The sequence below is a fragment of the Saccharomycodes ludwigii genome, chromosome V (assembly GCF_020623625.1).
Source record: "Saccharomycodes ludwigii strain NBRC 1722 chromosome V, whole genome shotgun sequence".
NCBI lineage: Eukaryota > Fungi > Ascomycota > Saccharomycetes > Saccharomycodales > Saccharomycodaceae > Saccharomycodes > Saccharomycodes ludwigii.
In genome coordinates, this window is record NC_060204.1 from 722,501 (window position 1) to 739,421 (window position 16,921).

General features: G+C 31.4%; 7 protein-coding genes across 7 annotated transcripts in view; 4 read left to right on the forward strand and 3 right to left on the reverse strand.

The window, feature by feature from the left end:
* Nucleotides 1-963, reverse strand: part of HSE1 (ESCRT-0 subunit protein HSE1) — a gene marked incomplete at both ends in the record, with an annotated part of 1,275 nt that extends 312 nt beyond the window's left edge. The window contains one exon of the mRNA XM_046079353.1: nucleotides 1-963. This exon is cut by the window's left edge and continues 312 nt beyond it. Within this exon, the coding sequence (XP_045933743.1) occupies nucleotides 1-963 (963 nt within the window).
* A 936-nt stretch (nucleotides 964-1,899) lies between these two features.
* Nucleotides 1,900-3,210, forward strand: SCDLUD_004104 (uncharacterized protein; the record flags this gene model as incomplete). Its single annotated transcript, XM_046081615.1, has 1 exon — nucleotides 1,900-3,210. One exon carries the CDS (start codon nucleotides 1,900-1,902, stop codon nucleotides 3,208-3,210), a length of 1,311 nt encoding a protein of 436 aa, XP_045933744.1.
* Nucleotides 3,211-5,482: 2,272 nt separating this feature from the next.
* Nucleotides 5,483-6,730, forward strand: SCDLUD_004105 (TLC domain-containing protein; the record flags this gene model as incomplete). Its single annotated transcript, XM_046079112.1, has 1 exon — nucleotides 5,483-6,730. One exon carries the CDS (start codon nucleotides 5,483-5,485, stop codon nucleotides 6,728-6,730), a length of 1,248 nt encoding a protein of 415 aa, XP_045933745.1.
* Nucleotides 6,731-7,152: 422 nt separating this feature from the next.
* Nucleotides 7,153-8,433, reverse strand: MRP4 (mitochondrial 37S ribosomal protein uS2m; the record flags this gene model as incomplete). The annotated part of the gene is made up of 1 exon (XM_046079111.1): nucleotides 7,153-8,433. The coding sequence occupies one exon, from the start codon at nucleotides 8,431-8,433 to the stop codon at nucleotides 7,153-7,155; it is 1,281 nt and encodes a 426-aa protein (XP_045933746.1).
* Nucleotides 8,434-9,051: 618 nt separating this feature from the next.
* Nucleotides 9,052-9,666, forward strand: SHU1 (Shu1p; the record flags this gene model as incomplete). Its single annotated transcript, XM_046079110.1, has 1 exon — nucleotides 9,052-9,666. One exon carries the CDS (start codon nucleotides 9,052-9,054, stop codon nucleotides 9,664-9,666), a length of 615 nt encoding a protein of 204 aa, XP_045933747.1.
* A 334-nt stretch (nucleotides 9,667-10,000) lies between these two features.
* Nucleotides 10,001-10,711, reverse strand: MRT4 (ribosome assembly factor MRT4; the record flags this gene model as incomplete). The annotated part of the gene is made up of 1 exon (XM_046079109.1): nucleotides 10,001-10,711. The coding sequence occupies one exon, from the start codon at nucleotides 10,709-10,711 to the stop codon at nucleotides 10,001-10,003; it is 711 nt and encodes a 236-aa protein (XP_045933748.1).
* A 927-nt stretch (nucleotides 10,712-11,638) lies between these two features.
* UFD4 (putative ubiquitin-protein ligase UFD4) lies at nucleotides 11,639-16,387 on the forward strand (the record flags this gene model as incomplete). Its single annotated transcript, XM_046079108.1, has 1 exon — nucleotides 11,639-16,387. The coding sequence occupies one exon, from the start codon at nucleotides 11,639-11,641 to the stop codon at nucleotides 16,385-16,387; it is 4,749 nt and encodes a 1,582-aa protein (XP_045933749.1).
* Nucleotides 16,388-16,921: the final 534 nt, after the last annotated feature.

The window sequence follows — 16,921 nt, forward strand, 5'->3', positions numbered from 1 at the left end:
AATATCTGTCGACGATGTTCTTAAAATATGTTGCAAATTATTAATCTCTTGATGCTTGTTTAGTATATTTTTTTCCTGTTGATCCTCTAATAATAATTCATCTTTTGTTTTTTCTTGTACTGGAACCACATAATTCAAAGGGAATATACCGATTTTCCCCCTCAAAGACCCTCTCCACCAGTCTTTGTATACAACATCTAGTACTCTAATTATATCGTCCTTTTTAAAAGATAATTCGTCTGGTTCGTTTGATGTCAAGTCGTACATTGCACGTACTTTCCTTATCTTAGGTTTACCAGGCTGGGATGCTGGAACAGTGGTTGGTTTGGCGTTATTATTACTGTTGGAGGCTGAGTTATCCTGTGTCTTTTGTTGCTGTTCCTTTCTCTTCTTCTCAGCTTCAAATTCTTCCAATGATAATCTTAGGGCTTCTTGTAATGTTTCATCTTCGTTGTAACCAGAATCTTGTTTTTTTGAGGGAATAACAGGATGTGAATTTGAGGCTGGTATTTTTGCTAGATCAGATAAAAGATTTGGATAATTCCTCATAATCAAATTACGTGTATCGATCATATATCTCAAAGAGGGATCGTTAGCAAAAAGTTTGGCCAAGGTGTCTATCATTTTAGCAGTTTCTGTCCTAATAGTTATATGAGAGTTAGGATTATCAACTAATTCTGTATATAACAAATGACTAAAATGTTTAGAACCAATCTTCTGTTGTAGTCTTGAACCACAATTTTCAGCTAATGATAGGATTAAAGATAAGCTTCTTAGGATAGAATTCCCATTCCCCTTGGAAATAACCTTTTCCACCAAATCCACAACCGAATCACTAGCTTCTTCAGGATCTTCGCGGACTAAATCACAGACGTCCATTATATACTGCCAGTTATCTGCTCTTAATTTTGGATCAGTAGCATTTGCCACTGCATTTTTTAGTTTCATGGAAGAGAATGCCATAGTTGTTTTGTTTTGTTATTTTCTTTTATTTTATTAGCTGGAGGATATTATTTTTATAGGATTTGGAGTTACAACCGTGGTGTTTAGTAAGCAGAGGTAAGCAGAGGTATTAAAAATAAAAAATAAAAATAATAAATTGAGGGGAAGGGATGGCGTGAGGTTAATCTTAGAAATAAGGAACGGAAAGCAAACTTTTGTACAATTTTATTTTGTTCTAAAAAAAAATTATACCTGAGAGAGCGCATTGCCTTTTCCATGAACTTTTATTTTATTTTATTTTATTTTATTCCAAAATGTTGGGGCATACGCCCACCGTATAAAATGCGAACTCGCTGCAAGACAATTGCTAGCGATGCGCATATTAATAATATCGAAGATAAGAATGAAATATAAATAACATCTATATAAATATATATGAAACACCAAGCACAACCCATAGAAAGGACATATAAAGAATGTCTACCTCAAGAAGTAAAGTAATAAATGAGTCAACCACAAAAAGTGCTACGCTCATACAAAGCAGATCATGATAACACTACTAAGATGAAACAACAATAAACAAGTTATAGTAATAGAAAGGTAGAGATTAACTACTCGACCAAGAGGGGTAATAACCTCAAGATAAATAACATGAAACAACAAATAAATTATATCAATGATAATAATAGATTAAGTTCGATCATTGATAAAACCAGAAAGGTATATAAAGGATTAGTTTCCAACCTTTCACAACAAGACATTAGTTTGTCAGGTAATTCGTTATCCCTATATAACTATTAGTTTAGCTTATATAGAAAGGGGAAGAAGAACCATATAGATATAATAATATAGAAATAGACATAGACAGAGAAATATAGATATAATAAATATACGATCATATATACATATGATCAAGGGCCCAATAATACAAAACTAGAAAGTAAACATCTTATAATAATGAGTGAAGAATCTAATATGGAAGTTCCTGCGGAACAGAGAAATAATCTAACTTCGGGTAACAACCCGAACGACGAATTATTCCAACATGGTGCGAATTCAAGTTCAGCGAACACACCTGCCAACACAGAGGAGACCTTCAACCAACAAACTCCCGAACCTAGCACTAATAATACAAGAGTTGTAGTTGAATCACCATTCAACGCCAACACGTCTAACAGATCCCTTATTTATGTACCAGATCATTTACTAGAAGCTGTCAAAACATTAATTAAAAATGATGCGGCGCCCAATAGATCAAATAATGACACGACAAACAAACTCATGGAATCAAAAACTATATTACCTATTGGAGTTCCCAAAAATAGATTACAATTACCACCAGACCCGCCGAATACAGACTTTATTACACTAGCAGCCAACACAGACTACACACGCTCAAACAAATTAGCATGTGCTAGCTGGGCATCCCTAAATTCCTACAATGCAAACAACTACAAAATCCCTTGGGATAAGTTCCCCAGCGTGTACTATGAATCAGCTAGATTCAACTCCAACACATGGAAAAGATTTATATCTCAATTAACACCAATGCCCTACCCCGTATCTTCCCTATCTGAAATCGTACATTTCATAAGATGGTACAACAAATTCACTTACCTAACTCATGAATATGGTATTCATCAGCTATTATTTTACACTACGTTTTCCCAAATACCAACTCCTTCCCCAATTGAGCAAGCTGAAAATAGAGAAATATTGAATGCTATATTACCCAAAATATTCCCACACAAAATGAAAGACATATCAGATAACAACTGTTCATCCACAATATTCAGAGATTACATAGAAGAAGTATTTCCAGCAGAACCAAGCACCATAGCTACAAAATTATTGGAAAAATATGTAATAACCAATAATACTACAACCTCCGATATGCAAAGCCAGATAAACATCGTCCAATCCTTAAGATATTGCGCAAAAATGGACGCAATACCAGATAGAGAAATAATCCCACATTTTAGAAATAAAATCTCTGACTGCTATGGAGAATCAACGGCACATTTAATTAGAAAATGGATCAATACCCCAAATCTAACTATGCAGCAGTTACTAGCAGACCTACACGAATATATGAAAATAAGTAAAAGATATGAAGTATCAACGAACCCCAGAACAGATTCATTTCTACCAAGAAAATTTCAAATTAACAACATTAATCGATACGATAACACACGTTATCCAAAGCGCAGATATACTAACAAATACCCAAACAGAAACAGAGCCATCTCCCGTAACAATAATACCTAAATCACAACAACATCAATGTTTAAAACTCAACAGATCACTTTATGGACTATCCGACAGCGGAAGAAATTGGTTCAAATATATTTATAACACCTTAACTAACTTAAATTACCATCCATTTAAAAGTTGCGACACTATTTTCTATAAAACCATTGGCAAAATATTCATCATAATATTACTATATGTAGACGACCTATTAATAATAACACCTAATTCAATGGCAAGTGACACAGCAATAAAAGAAATATCCAGAACAGACATTACAATAGGCTCCGTATCACATTTACAAAAATTTTTAGGATTAAACTTTGAAAAACAAAAAGAAAAACTTTTCCTATGGTCCACATATAATAAACATCAATGGCTAACAACGCCAAAATATACTAACAATCCAAGTCCATCAACTTATATAACAAACAAAGATATTGATCAATACCAAAATGACGAAAGCACCCTTAGATCTATCGTTGGACAACTTAATTACGTAGCACTATCAACTAGACCTGATTTAACATATGCGACACATTATCTATCCAAAACAATAACATTAAAAACTAGCCATATATGGAAATGGGCTCAAAAAGCATTATCATATTATCATACAACTAAAGATCAACGATTATATTACCGCCCAACAACACCAAGCGAATGGAAATTTACCATATACGCAGACTCTGATCATGGCTCAGATCCTATAACGCGAAAAAGCACAAGCGGATTTATCGCATTTATCGGAAACTGTCCAATATACTGACGAACACAAACATCATCACGAATCATAACTTCATCAACAGCAAGCGAATTATACTCTTTAAAACAAGCAATAGATAGTACAAAATGGATACAGAATACAGCAAACGAAATAGCAACAATTACCAACACGAAAACGTTTCCTACGAGAACCATTCATCAAGATAATACTAGCACAATTAACGCAATGTCAGCAGAATTCTTTCGATACAAACAATGGGATATTATATATCGATACATCAATGAAATGGTGAAAATGGGAGAAATTATATTAAAATACCACCCAACAGAAGACTTAATGGCAGACGCATTGACCAAACCCATAGATTCGCAAAAGTTCTCACATCACATAAGGAATATGCAAATTTCATAAAAAAAAAAAAAAAAAAAGTAGGGGAAATGTTGGGGCATACGCCCACCGTATAAAATGCGAACTCGCTGCAAGACAATTGCTAGCGATGCGCATATTAATAATATCGAAGATAAGAATGAAATATAAATAACATCTATATAAATATATATGAAACACCAAGCACAACCCATAGAAAGGACATATAAAGAATGTCTACCTCAAGAAGTAAAGTAATAAATGAGTCAACCACAAAAAGTGCTACGCTCATACAAAGCAGATCATGATAACACTACTAAGATGAAACAACAATAAACAAGTTATAGTAATAGAAAGGTAGAGATTAACTACTCGACCAAGAGGGGTAATAACCTCAAGATAAATAACATGAAACAACAAATAAATTATATCAATGATAATAATAGATTAAGTTCGATCATTGATAAAACCAGAAAGGTATATAAAGGATTAGTTTCCAACCTTTCACAACAAGACATTAGTTTGTCAGGTAATTCGTTATCCCTATATAACTATTAGTTTAGCTTATATAGAAAGGGGAAGAAGAACCATATAGATATAATAATATAGAAATAGACATAGACAGAGAAATATAGATATAATAAATATACGATCATATATACATATGATCAAGGGCCCAATAATACAAAACTAGAAAGTAAACATCTTATAATAATGAGTGAAGAATCTAATATGGAAGTTCCTGCGGAACAGAGAAATAATCTAACTTCGGGTAACAACCCGAACGACGAATTATTCCAACACAAAACATAGCAATAACAAACATATCATTTAACACGAGCAATAAAACAGTTGTGCAGATTGTTTTATTTTATTTTATTTTATTTTATTTTATTTTATTTTTCTCAACAAAAAATAAATAAATAAATAAATAAGTAAATAACTGTTTCAATATCTCTTTTTTTTCATTTTTCTTTTTGTTCTTTTTTTTATTTTATTTTATTTCAATCAAACACCATCTCCTAAATCCTTTTCGAGTTTATGCAAGTCATATGTATTGACGTTTTTCTTTTTCTTTTTCTTTTTCTTTTTCTTTTTCTTTTTCTTACTAATAAAAATAAAAATAAAAATACCATTCAATCAATTAAATTAGTTTACTCCCCTTATTACTCCCAGTATCGCATAATCTCTAAAGTCATGAAAAAAGAAGAAATAAAATCTTTTTTAACTAGTCCAACAAAAAGAGGAGGAAGAGGTAGAAGATCATCATCTGTTGGTAATATCAATATTGGTGACAATGGACCGAGTATCGGGACCTTAACTGCCTCGAAAGAATCTAGAATGGCTAGCGAAAAGAGAATAAGAGCCCTATCAGAAGCCAAAACTAATGATCGTGATTTATTAAAAATATTGTTTCTAAGTTATAGAGAAATATCCTATAGATATAGCTGGTTTACTCCAATGATACTTTTAATCATTGTATATGGTGCATATTTATCATCAGGGAATTTTACAGAGTCCAATTTTCTGCACATGTTTGTTGGTGTTTCTTATCAAATTCCAGGCACCAATATGTATGCAAAGGGGATTAAAGATTTGTGCTTTGTTTTTTATTACATGATTTTCTTTTCGTTCTTTAGAGATTTTTGCATGGATGTTTTCCTAAGGCCCATTGCCTATAAATTAGGTGTTCGTCAGCCATCCAAAGTCAAAAGAATGATGGAGCAATGTTATTCTTTGATTTATTATGGTATTTCAGGACCACTTGGCCTATACATTATGTATAATTCTGATTTGTGGTTATTTTCAACCAAAACAATGTATAAGACGTATCCAGATTTGAATAATGAGTACTTGTACAAAATTTTCTACTTAGGCCAGGCTGCATTTTGGGCCCAGCAGGCGTGTGTTTTAACTTTCCAATTGGAAAAACCAAGAAAAGATTTCAAAGAATTGGTTTTCCACCATGTTGTTACTTTGCTTTTAATCTGGAGTTCGTATGTTTTCCACTTCAGCAAGATGGGGTTGGCCGTTTACATTACCATGGATGTTTCTGATTTTTTCTTGTCACTGTCTAAAGTTCTGAATTATTTGAATTCTGTTTACACACCAATTTTTTACATATTTTTCGTAATATCCTGGATTTATTTGCGCCATATTATTAATTTGAAGATTTTATGGTCTGTTTTAACTGAATTCCGTACTGAGGGCAATTATGTTTTGAATTTTGCTACTCAACAATATAAATGCTGGATTTCTTTACCTATTGTTTTCGCTTTGATTTTTGCTTTGCAAGCTGTTAATTCCTATTGGTTATTTTTGATCTTTAGAATATTATATCGTTACGTTGTTGACGGTGTCCAGAAAGATGAAAGAAGTGATGATGAATCTGAGGATGAACTCGATAATATAGGTGAAGAAGATAATGATAAAAAGGCCATTTGATTAGTTGGCAACTATTGTTACATTATATAAAGAGTATTGGAAAGAAAGGAAAATAATCAAAAAGATAATCAAAAAAATAATCAAAAAAATATCCAAAAAAATATTCAAAAAAAAAAAAAAAACCAAAAAAAAAAAAAATCAAAAACATGGAAATAAAAATTAGATAGTTAGATTTATATATAATATTGTCAATTTATTTATATAAAATAATAAATACATTGTTATTTTTTTTTTTTTTTTTTTTTTTTTTAAAAGTATGTACATGATATTATTAGACAGCAGCATATATCACACCTTTACAGATACATGCATATGCCTATTGTTATAACAAGGATAATAACAATAACAAAAGTAAAAGAGAAAATAAAAGAATAAAGCAGGATAAATTTTCCAGACTTTGTCTAAACATAATAGCATATGTACTAATCTTCTCTTCTGGCTAAACGTCTTTTTAACCCCATTTCACCAGCTTTGGCCAAAACGCTAGTAATCAAATTAACAGAACGCAAAGAATCATCATTGCCTGGGATAGAATAGGAAACCATAGAAGGTTCGGAATCAGTATCAATAATACCAATGGTAGGAATTCTAGTTTTCATAGCCTCTCTTAAGGCATTTTTGTTTTCAGTTGGATTCAAAACAATTAATAGATCTGGTTTAACCAAACTATCAATGTCTTCAGGAGACAAAGTTTCCCCAGTTGGTCTATCAAACATATCAACCTTATGCCTTTCCCAGACTCCAGAAATTTCAGTTGGATTGGTTAATGTCCCTGGAATCCATCTATCAGAGACATAATAACCATGTGTCATTTCAGCTGCATGCTTTAAAGCTTTTTTCTGACCCTTCCTAGTACCTAAAAATAATATGATACCACCTCTTTCAACAATACCTTCAACAACTCTGCAAGCTCTTTTCAAAGAAGACAACGTCTGGTTTAAGTCAATAATATGCACACCTTTATATTCACCGTAGATAAAAGATTGAGTAGATGATCTCCATAGGGAAGTAGACTGGCCTAAATGAACACCTGCAGCTATCAACTTTTCAATAGTAACATCTTGGATAGATGGTGGATTGTAAATATCGGCATTTGAAAAATAAACGTCTTTAATTTTGGCACCTAATTTACCGGACCCTCCAATATGTTTCATTTGGCGTAAATATAGCTCTTGAAAAGAATATGGCTTGTCATTCGGAGTGGGGACCAAAAACGGAAGATCTTTAACACTTGAAGAAATGGCTTTGGCACCATTACTATCACTTGTATTACTACCAACGTTTAAAGATGGTTCATCAATTTTCAAAATCTTGTTTTCAACGGCATATTTTTTGAAAAAATCATATAATTCTTGATCTAATAATTTTTCCTTCTCTGTTAAGGGGGCATTTAAGATATCATCTAGATTACCTAATTCTTCAATAGGTGTTTGCTGTAATTCTTTATACTTTCTAATAACCTGTTCGTTAAACTCCCTCATACGTAGAATTGACAAATCGCGATCATCCTTGTCTAAATTATTACTACTATTTCCGTTATTATGATCAACACCCTTGTTTCTTAAGGAATCTGTTGCTTCACTATTGGTAACTGTAGATTGAAATCTTTTTGACAAGATAGAATGTGTATGTTTTTGTATTATTGAATGCGATTTGATTGTAGACTTAATGAATTTTGTTGAACTAAATCTGAATGATAACATGACTGGTATTAATTATTTAAAATTTTTTCCCTTTTTTCTTTTTTTTTTTTTTTTTTTTTTCTTCTTTTTTTTTTTTAACTTTGTTCAGCCTGTGTTAGTAATTAAAATGTGGATAAAGTTAACAATTTATTGTTACCTGAAGGCTCCTTACAGATATCAACTCAAAAGTTTTTTTTTTTTTTTTTTTTTTTTTGTTTTTTTTTCTCTTTCGAAAATCTTTCGGAAACTGAAAAACAAATTTGAAATATTTTTTTTTTTTTTTTTTTTTTTTTTTTTTATTAGAACAAAACCAGAACAAAATGATAATAGAATTTAGAAAAATGCGTACAACACAAATGAAATATATAAATATCAAATATATTAAAATTTTTTACACGAAGCAATTTGTCTCTCTATAAAGTTAAATGAAAAACATAAGAGACATTTCCTTAACGTACTAAGTAGCTTTGTTTTAAATCCAACTAATATGTACCACGCATACGTGACTTCTCCTGTAATGAATTTCTGCTATTTATTTTGAGATAATACATTTAATCATACAACAAAACTTATTCCCCTTTTTTTTAAAAAGAGAAAGGAAGAAAAAAAAAAAAAGGTATTTATGTATATTTATTTCGAATGGATGACATCATAAAAGAGTTACTTATTAGAAGCAAATATGTAGATGAAATCGCTGATACACAAAGAAACACAGAAACGAAAACCAAAAAAAGTATCATATTTGCATTAGGTGATAAGTCTAGGAAATATTTTGAAGATGAATTGTCTCAAGGTGGTGGTGATCAAGGTATTGCATCATCCATACAAGTCATTTGGAATAGTGAAAATAATATAGATATACTATTTCTGGATAAATTACAATATCTGTTTATGTATCTAACAAAATTTGAAGTAACATCGGTAAAAAGTTTTGAATACCAAAATGTAATAATATTTGGGTTGGATGACATGATAATAAACTACGATAATGCTGGTTTAACTACTAGTAAATTAAAGAACAGTCAGAGTGAAGATGCCAACGTTAATGTCGGGGAAATTAAAGTTGCTACACTGAACGTTGAACAGCTCAGGCTGCTTAATCTAATTTATAACATTGCATACAAAACAAAGTATACGCAAAATATTAATTTAGTATTTGTTCCGGTTTGTGCAGATAATCTTGATCATAATCATGAAAATCTTTTAATGCAGCTTCAAAAAATCCAAAAATATTGGGAATCTTTGTTTGATTAATTGTAAAAAGAAACCATTTTCATAATATATATATATATATATATACATATCGTAAAAAAATACAAATAAATTGGGCTTTATCATATAATGTTGCCATCACCCACGTTTTACACGCAAGACACTGAGACAGCATATATGTATAACCATGTTCATTTTAGTATTAATGGGTAGATAAAAAAGAACAGGAAAAAAATTGAAAGGGTCCCATTACAATAATGATAATAGTATACACGTATTCTGTTATAAATGTACAATGAAACAAATATATATCTTATACAATAGAAAACACATGAAAGAAAAAATAAGAATGAGGAGTGAGTACATATATATATATTCATTCTTTGTTAATATTAACTTCTTCAACTTGATTACTCTCATTATCATAATAAGCAGATATCTTAACTTTAAATTCAGAAGCAGCAATACCAAATTGTTTCAAAATCAAAGCTTGACGTACATCTAAAGTTTTACCCTTTTCGCAGACATTGTAAGGAGTTTCAATTAAAATTTTACCATTCTTAATTTTAGTTGGAATCTTAAACTTATTTCTCAAAGTTGGCTCCAAAGAATGTACCATTGGAACATCATCCTCTATAGGGATTTGACCACCACGGGAATAAATTATACCTGTAGGAATGGTAAAAGTTATTGGGGCTTTACTTTTTGGTCTTGAATAATCTTGTTTGACGTATGATTCAAAATATTCTTTAACAGTGGTTGGTTCTTCGTTAGTAAACAATAAACCTGTGACACCAGAACAATGCTTGGTCAATGTATGTAAATTTTCTTTATATTCTTCTTCTGGTTTTTCACCCAATGCTTTTTGTAAAACTTTTCTTTTGCCCATGATTAATTTGGAGCCTTCCCATGCGGTTCTTATTTCTTGCAAAACAGGTGTTCTTACATCGTCCAAATATAGAACCCAACAATACCTGTATGTATCTAAAGCCTCACGAACTTCATCAAAAATTCTTTCTTTATTTTCTCTACCCTTTTTATCAGTTTGGGCTAGAGTCACCAACTTTGAACGCTTTGATCTAGGCATTTGTTATGTGTATATATATATGGGCTATAGTATTCTTTGAAAAATATCTTCCTTACTGCTTTTTTTATTTTTTTTTTTTTTTTTTTTTTTGAAAAGGAAAAAAAAAAAAGGAAAACAGTAGTTGAACTAAGAGTATTCGATCTAAATCTAAATCTAAGTCTAAAAAAGACAAAAAATAATAATAATAATAATAATAACAATTAGCTATTACAATAATTTTTGAAGACATAATAAAAAAAAAGAAAGAAAAAAAGAAAAAAAAGAAAAAGAAGAAAAAAAAAAAGAAACGAGGAAAAGAAAAAGAAAAAGAAAAAGAAAAAGAAAAAGAAAAAGAAAAAGAAAAAGAAAAAGAAAAAGAAAAAAAAGTTATTTGTTTGTTTATACAAATGATATCTAATACTCGGACAACATAATTATTTTGTCACGGACTTTGATTTTCGTACTCCTTTTTAATTTAATTTAATTTACTTTTTTTTTTTTTTTTTTTTTTAGGCTGTGATTTTGGTGGCAAAAGCGTTTTAAAAAAGTTTGCAATGGTTATTAAATTCCGTGATGATTATTTTCTATGGGTTTTTCTTTTTCCGTATTATTGTTGATTTTCGTACAAGTTACATCATATACTCTCCCTTAAAATAATATCTGTGTGCTAAGTATCTTTATAAACCTAAAAAGCTGCTTTATATTTTTAATAAAATATGTTACTTTAACTACCAACGTTTGCCTTCTACTTAATTTTAGCATATACAATCTTATATAATAACTTTTTGCGCTTTTTTTTTTTCTTTTTTTTTTTTTCTTTTCGAAACTTAACATCAATATTGGAAAAGAATTTTAAAGAGAAAAAGACATTTAGCTAAAGACATTAATCAACTGGATCATTTCATAGAAATAAACTGATCCTAGGGGGAAAAAAAAGAAACACAACCCATGTCACATCATCAATCTTCAATAAATACAAGTGAGGAGGATGAATCACTGCATTCTTCTAGCGAAGAAGAAAACATTTATGGACAATATCGTCTTGAAAATGACTTTGAAGATGACTTCGAAGGATCTAATCATAACACCTTTCAAGACAATGATCAAAATCTAGTCTATGATTATGCTAATACAGAGTATGACGAGCTAGGAAACAGAAGTTATCGAGAAGCCGACACACTTTATTATGGAGATGAAGGAGATGATTATGGTCCAGAGGATGATGCATCTAGCACTGACAGTCAAACATCTGAAAGCACAACTTTTTTTAACAGAAGAAGAACTGCGCCACCTGAGCTTGGGGGTATCCTACAAAATATCATGCGTGGAGCGTCCAATCCTTCCCAAAATTCCGAAGGTTTTAGAAATATAGGTCTTTCTGAACTTGATGTTTCCTTTTTAGAGATAATACGTAATTTGAACAACGAACTAGAGCATGACGATAATACCAGCAACCAACCTAACACTAGCTCTAATTCATTGCACTCTCTTAGGAACCGCATATTGGAGTTGAGTAATGGGACTCTTCAGAATCGTCATCGCCGTATTCATACCTCTTTTTTTCGTGAAAACATATTTGGAGCCGAAAGGGAGGAGGAAAGAGAACAAATGAAAATATTGATCGAGAACATAAAAAACGCGGAGAACGATCCTTATATTGCAATGGAGACTTTGAATCAAATCAATGACATAGTGTTATACACGGTGGATGATGACTTTCTTGATTTGTTCGATCCTAAAATTTTGGTTGAAAACATAGCAAGTATTATCAGAAGTGAACCTTTAAAGTGCCATTATGAGTTGCATGTTGCAGCATCCAGATGTTTAGCCAACATTTGTCGTTCAAATGATTCATTAATCTGGGAACTTGATACTGATGATTTTTTTTTCCATGTGAAGCAAAGGATGGTTAACCTCGAAGTCATCGATGTCGTGGAAAGTTATATTGATTTGGTTAACGCACTTTCTTCATGTTGCACATACCATATATTAAATGACGATATCTTGCCCCCTGTGTACGCTTATTTTGATTTTTTTAATAAAAATACCCAAATTAAAATTATAGAGATTACCAATACCTGTTTCAAGCATTGTGCACCGGACATTTTTGAACCAGTTGGACGGGTTATTTCATCGCTTCAGGATTTGTTGCTGGTGGTTAGAAATAATAATATCACTGGTGGGAGTGGTCAATACAATACCAGCAGTATTAGCGGCTTGATTTTTGAGCAGATCATTCATAGCTACCACTATGTGTGTGCTAGATTCACAAATATTCGAAAGCTTAATCTCTCAAAATTATTTGATTTAGAACATTTTACCTGTCTATTAAACATATTACAGGGGAAACTCAGTATAAAAGATGATATTAGAGTAGAAATACTAGATATCCTTACACACACCTTTGCGTGTGACGAAATGTACTTTTTTTCAATGGTTGATTCTGAAACTTTTCCAAACTTTGTTCTGGATGTCGTGAAAAAATATAGTATTGTTCCAAATGAAGATATTAGAGAAACTTTATTGTCTATGCCCAAGAAAGTTTTATCGTCTCTATCAAAATTCATAATGGTTTTTTTAAGCTCCCAGTTAAAATATTCATTTATGAAATTTCGTCTAAAGCCGTCCTTTAATATACAAGCAAACAATAAAAAGTTGTGCTCAAAATTCATTGCCAGTATGGAAGACCTGTTTCCAATTCTCATGGAAATCTTTTCTATTTCCGATGATTACGAAATTAGTAGATATACTTTAATTGGCATTTATTGTTGTGTTTGTGAAAAGCAGTTTGTTGAATCAAGCACCGTCTTGTACAAAAGTGAATTTTTCACCGTTTTATCTGCACGTATTTATCAAAGACATAAATCATTTGTGCAGGCTGAAAGTTTGGAATGTAAATTAGATGATGGGTTGTTTTTATTACATTACATGGCTATTGTTAAAGAACTTTTCGAGAAAAACTGTGAGTTGCAAGAGGTTTTTGAAAAGGAAGGCATTTTTGATATCTGCAATTTATTGAAAGCACATCTATTAACAAATAGTGTGGTGCAGCAGGATGCTGGAAGAGAAACTAAGGATAAAAGGGTTTTTTTTAGAGATTTAAAAGAAGTTCCCTCCAAAAACAATACAGCCATTACTGGTTTTCACGATGGAGGACGCCATTTCCACTTTGAAACCACCAACGCCGATGATATGGTTTATTTTAAGGGAACTGAAGTTTTTAATGAAGCCGATGATCTTTGTGCCAAAGATTTCCGTTTTATTTCGGAAAAAGAGTTTGCAAATAATGGGTACGTACCTCAGATTAAATTTGATATTTTAGAGGATTTTGATTTACAGAAAGCAAGCTCTGCGTTATATGGTATAACTAGTACTATTTTTATGGATAAATCTCTAACCAATATCAAAAACAAAGCACTTGAGAGGGATGTTATGGAAGCAAGTAAGATACTACTTTTACAGCATTTTGCTAAGAATGGAAATAGTATTAGTTACTGGCAATCTTTGTGGTCTAGTTTTAAAGAGGTCTTATTTGGGAACTTAGCTCTGGTTTCTAGTTATGATTTATCAAACTCCGGAGTTTTAAAGTTGTTGCATGATATTTTGGTCACATCCCCGAGGGTGGCAACTGAGCAATTCATCAATGTTTTGGAAGGAGCGCACTGTTTCCCCACTTTTGTAAAACTGTTACACGCCACTGTATTGAGAACGGCTAGTTTTCGTTTATTAGATTTAAAGTTACCGACAGCGAATGGTAGTAAAGAGATTGAGTTATTTGACAGTTTTAAGCTTTATTTTGAATTTGAAGAAGATTTTTTTAGTGACCAAGCGATGTATCGTGCAGATGCTATCACTGTACAAGTCTTAGGTATCATGTTAGCTGAAACTATATCTACTGCTTTAAAAGCTATTGAGCGCAAACGTATTAGAGATCCTATTGTATTAAATATTTTGGATGCTTCTACTTATGACTTTCAGTTTAGTTATAAGGGGGTTATAATGCCCGATAATATTACGTTATTAGGGTTTTTGTTCAACGAGCTTATGAAAAATAATGGTGGAACGCAATTTTTTAAAAAAGATATTTATCATTTTAAGTGTAAAAGGATCGAAATACCTGATAAGCGTTTTGTTTTGTATCCAAGTAGATTCGTTGCCAAACCAATTCAACACAAATATGTTGATTCTATTCATAACAGTAACATAGACTTGGAACAAGCTCTAGAGATAACATTGGATTTATTGAACACTTTTGCACAAATTAGACCAGATTTACATTCAAAGTTGGTTAGTTCTGAACTAACAAACAAGTTGCTTGGACAAATCAAGAATCCAATGATTCTACATGGTGGGCTATTACCGGAATGGATACCATATATATCGAGTAAATATTCGAATATCATTCATTACAACGGCAGAATCAAGTTGTTTTTGATGCTCATTAACGCCAAATTACCGTCAGTAGAAAATGTTGAAGACGAAATGATATTGGATGATGTAGAAACCCCATATTTCCACTACAGAATGGTTAATGCAAGTGTTGAACGTGGATCCTTTTTTTCCGTTTTGAAGCTTTTGTCCACATCTATTTTGCTGCGTAACAAACTTGCCATTAGTTTTATTGGGGAAGAAGCAAGTGGACCGGGACCCACATTGGAATTTTTTTCTATTGCTTGTAAACAATTTTCATTCAAAAATTGGGACATATGGAGGAATTCCGATGTAACACCTACTATCAGCGGGTTTGTTTTGCCGTCTGATGATTTGGAGCCACATGACATGATTGCGGGAGATTTATACCCTAAATCAAGAGATGATTTTTCTAGTGAGCAAGCTATTAAGACACTCTCTATTTTCCATTTTTTGGGTAGATTTGTTGCTAAGGCTTTGCACGATAACATTTTGTTGGATTTTAGATTTAATGTTGTATTTTTTAAATTGGCATTGTTGTACGCCAAGGATGGTGATTCTTTGAAGAAAAACACTTTAAACGATCTTCAAGATGGCATTGATATGATATTTGAAATTGACAAACACCTGGGGAAGACATTACAATTTTTACTGGATAATCCGGATAAATCAGAAGAGTTAAATTTGCCATTTTATTTCAAGAATAATACCAGTAGTGGTACTAGTACTGAAGATTATAAAATCGTAAATAAAGACAATGTGTTTCAATATTTAAAGGATATAATTGATTACAACATAGGAAGTGGAGTTAGACCGCAAATTGAGGCGTTTATTGATGGGTTTTCCAAATTATTTCCCTTTGATTTTTTACTTCTTTTGACACCAGAAGAATTGGTCGGTTTATGTGGGAATGTTGAAGAAGATTGGTCATACGATACAGTGTTTGCCAATATTCAGCCAGATCATGGTTATAGCATTAATTCTACAGAGATTATTCATTTCGTCGATATTTTGAGCTCTTTTACAAAGCACGAGAAAAGATTGTTTTTAGAATTTGCCACATCTTCTCCAAGATTACCCATTGGAGGCTTTAAATCCTTGAATCCTAAATTGTCAATTGTTTTGAAATATCCTGAAAATGAAGATGATTCATTTGATGACATCTTACCAAGTGTTATGACATGTAGTAATTACTTCAAACTACCTAAATATTCAACAAGAGAAATAATGAAAGATCGTATTATTCAAGCGATAACTGAAGGTGTAGGTGCATTTGGTTTCTCTTGAACAGATGGACAGACAAACAAGATAAAAAAAAAAAAAATTAAAACAAATGTAATTTTGACTTTTGTAGCTAATACTATCAGTATATATATATTAAGATATTTTTTTTAGGTTGAAACTTAATGAATAAGAAAGAGAAAAAAAAAAAAAAAAGAAAAAAGAATAACAGTTTAATTATTTTTATGATATTCTAATTGTTAATATTGTGCCTAATAGGTTAGGTCGTCTAGCAATAGGTTATTTATTTGATATATTTTATGATATTCGATTAGTAGTATTCAATATAGAATAAATTGGTAAGCATGTGCAGTAAGCGAGTGAAACATATCCAGTTGTTTTATACTTATTTCTCTTTCTTCCCCCTTTTCTTTTGTAAGAGAACAGTATTGAACTTTTTTTTTTTTTCTTTTTTTTTTTTTTTTTTTTTCTCTTTTTCTCTTTTTCCCTCTTTCTCGCTCTTTCTTTTCCTCTTTCTTACACACTATGTATATATTTCCATGTATCCGCACAATTCCCATACAACCAGCCAATAAAAAA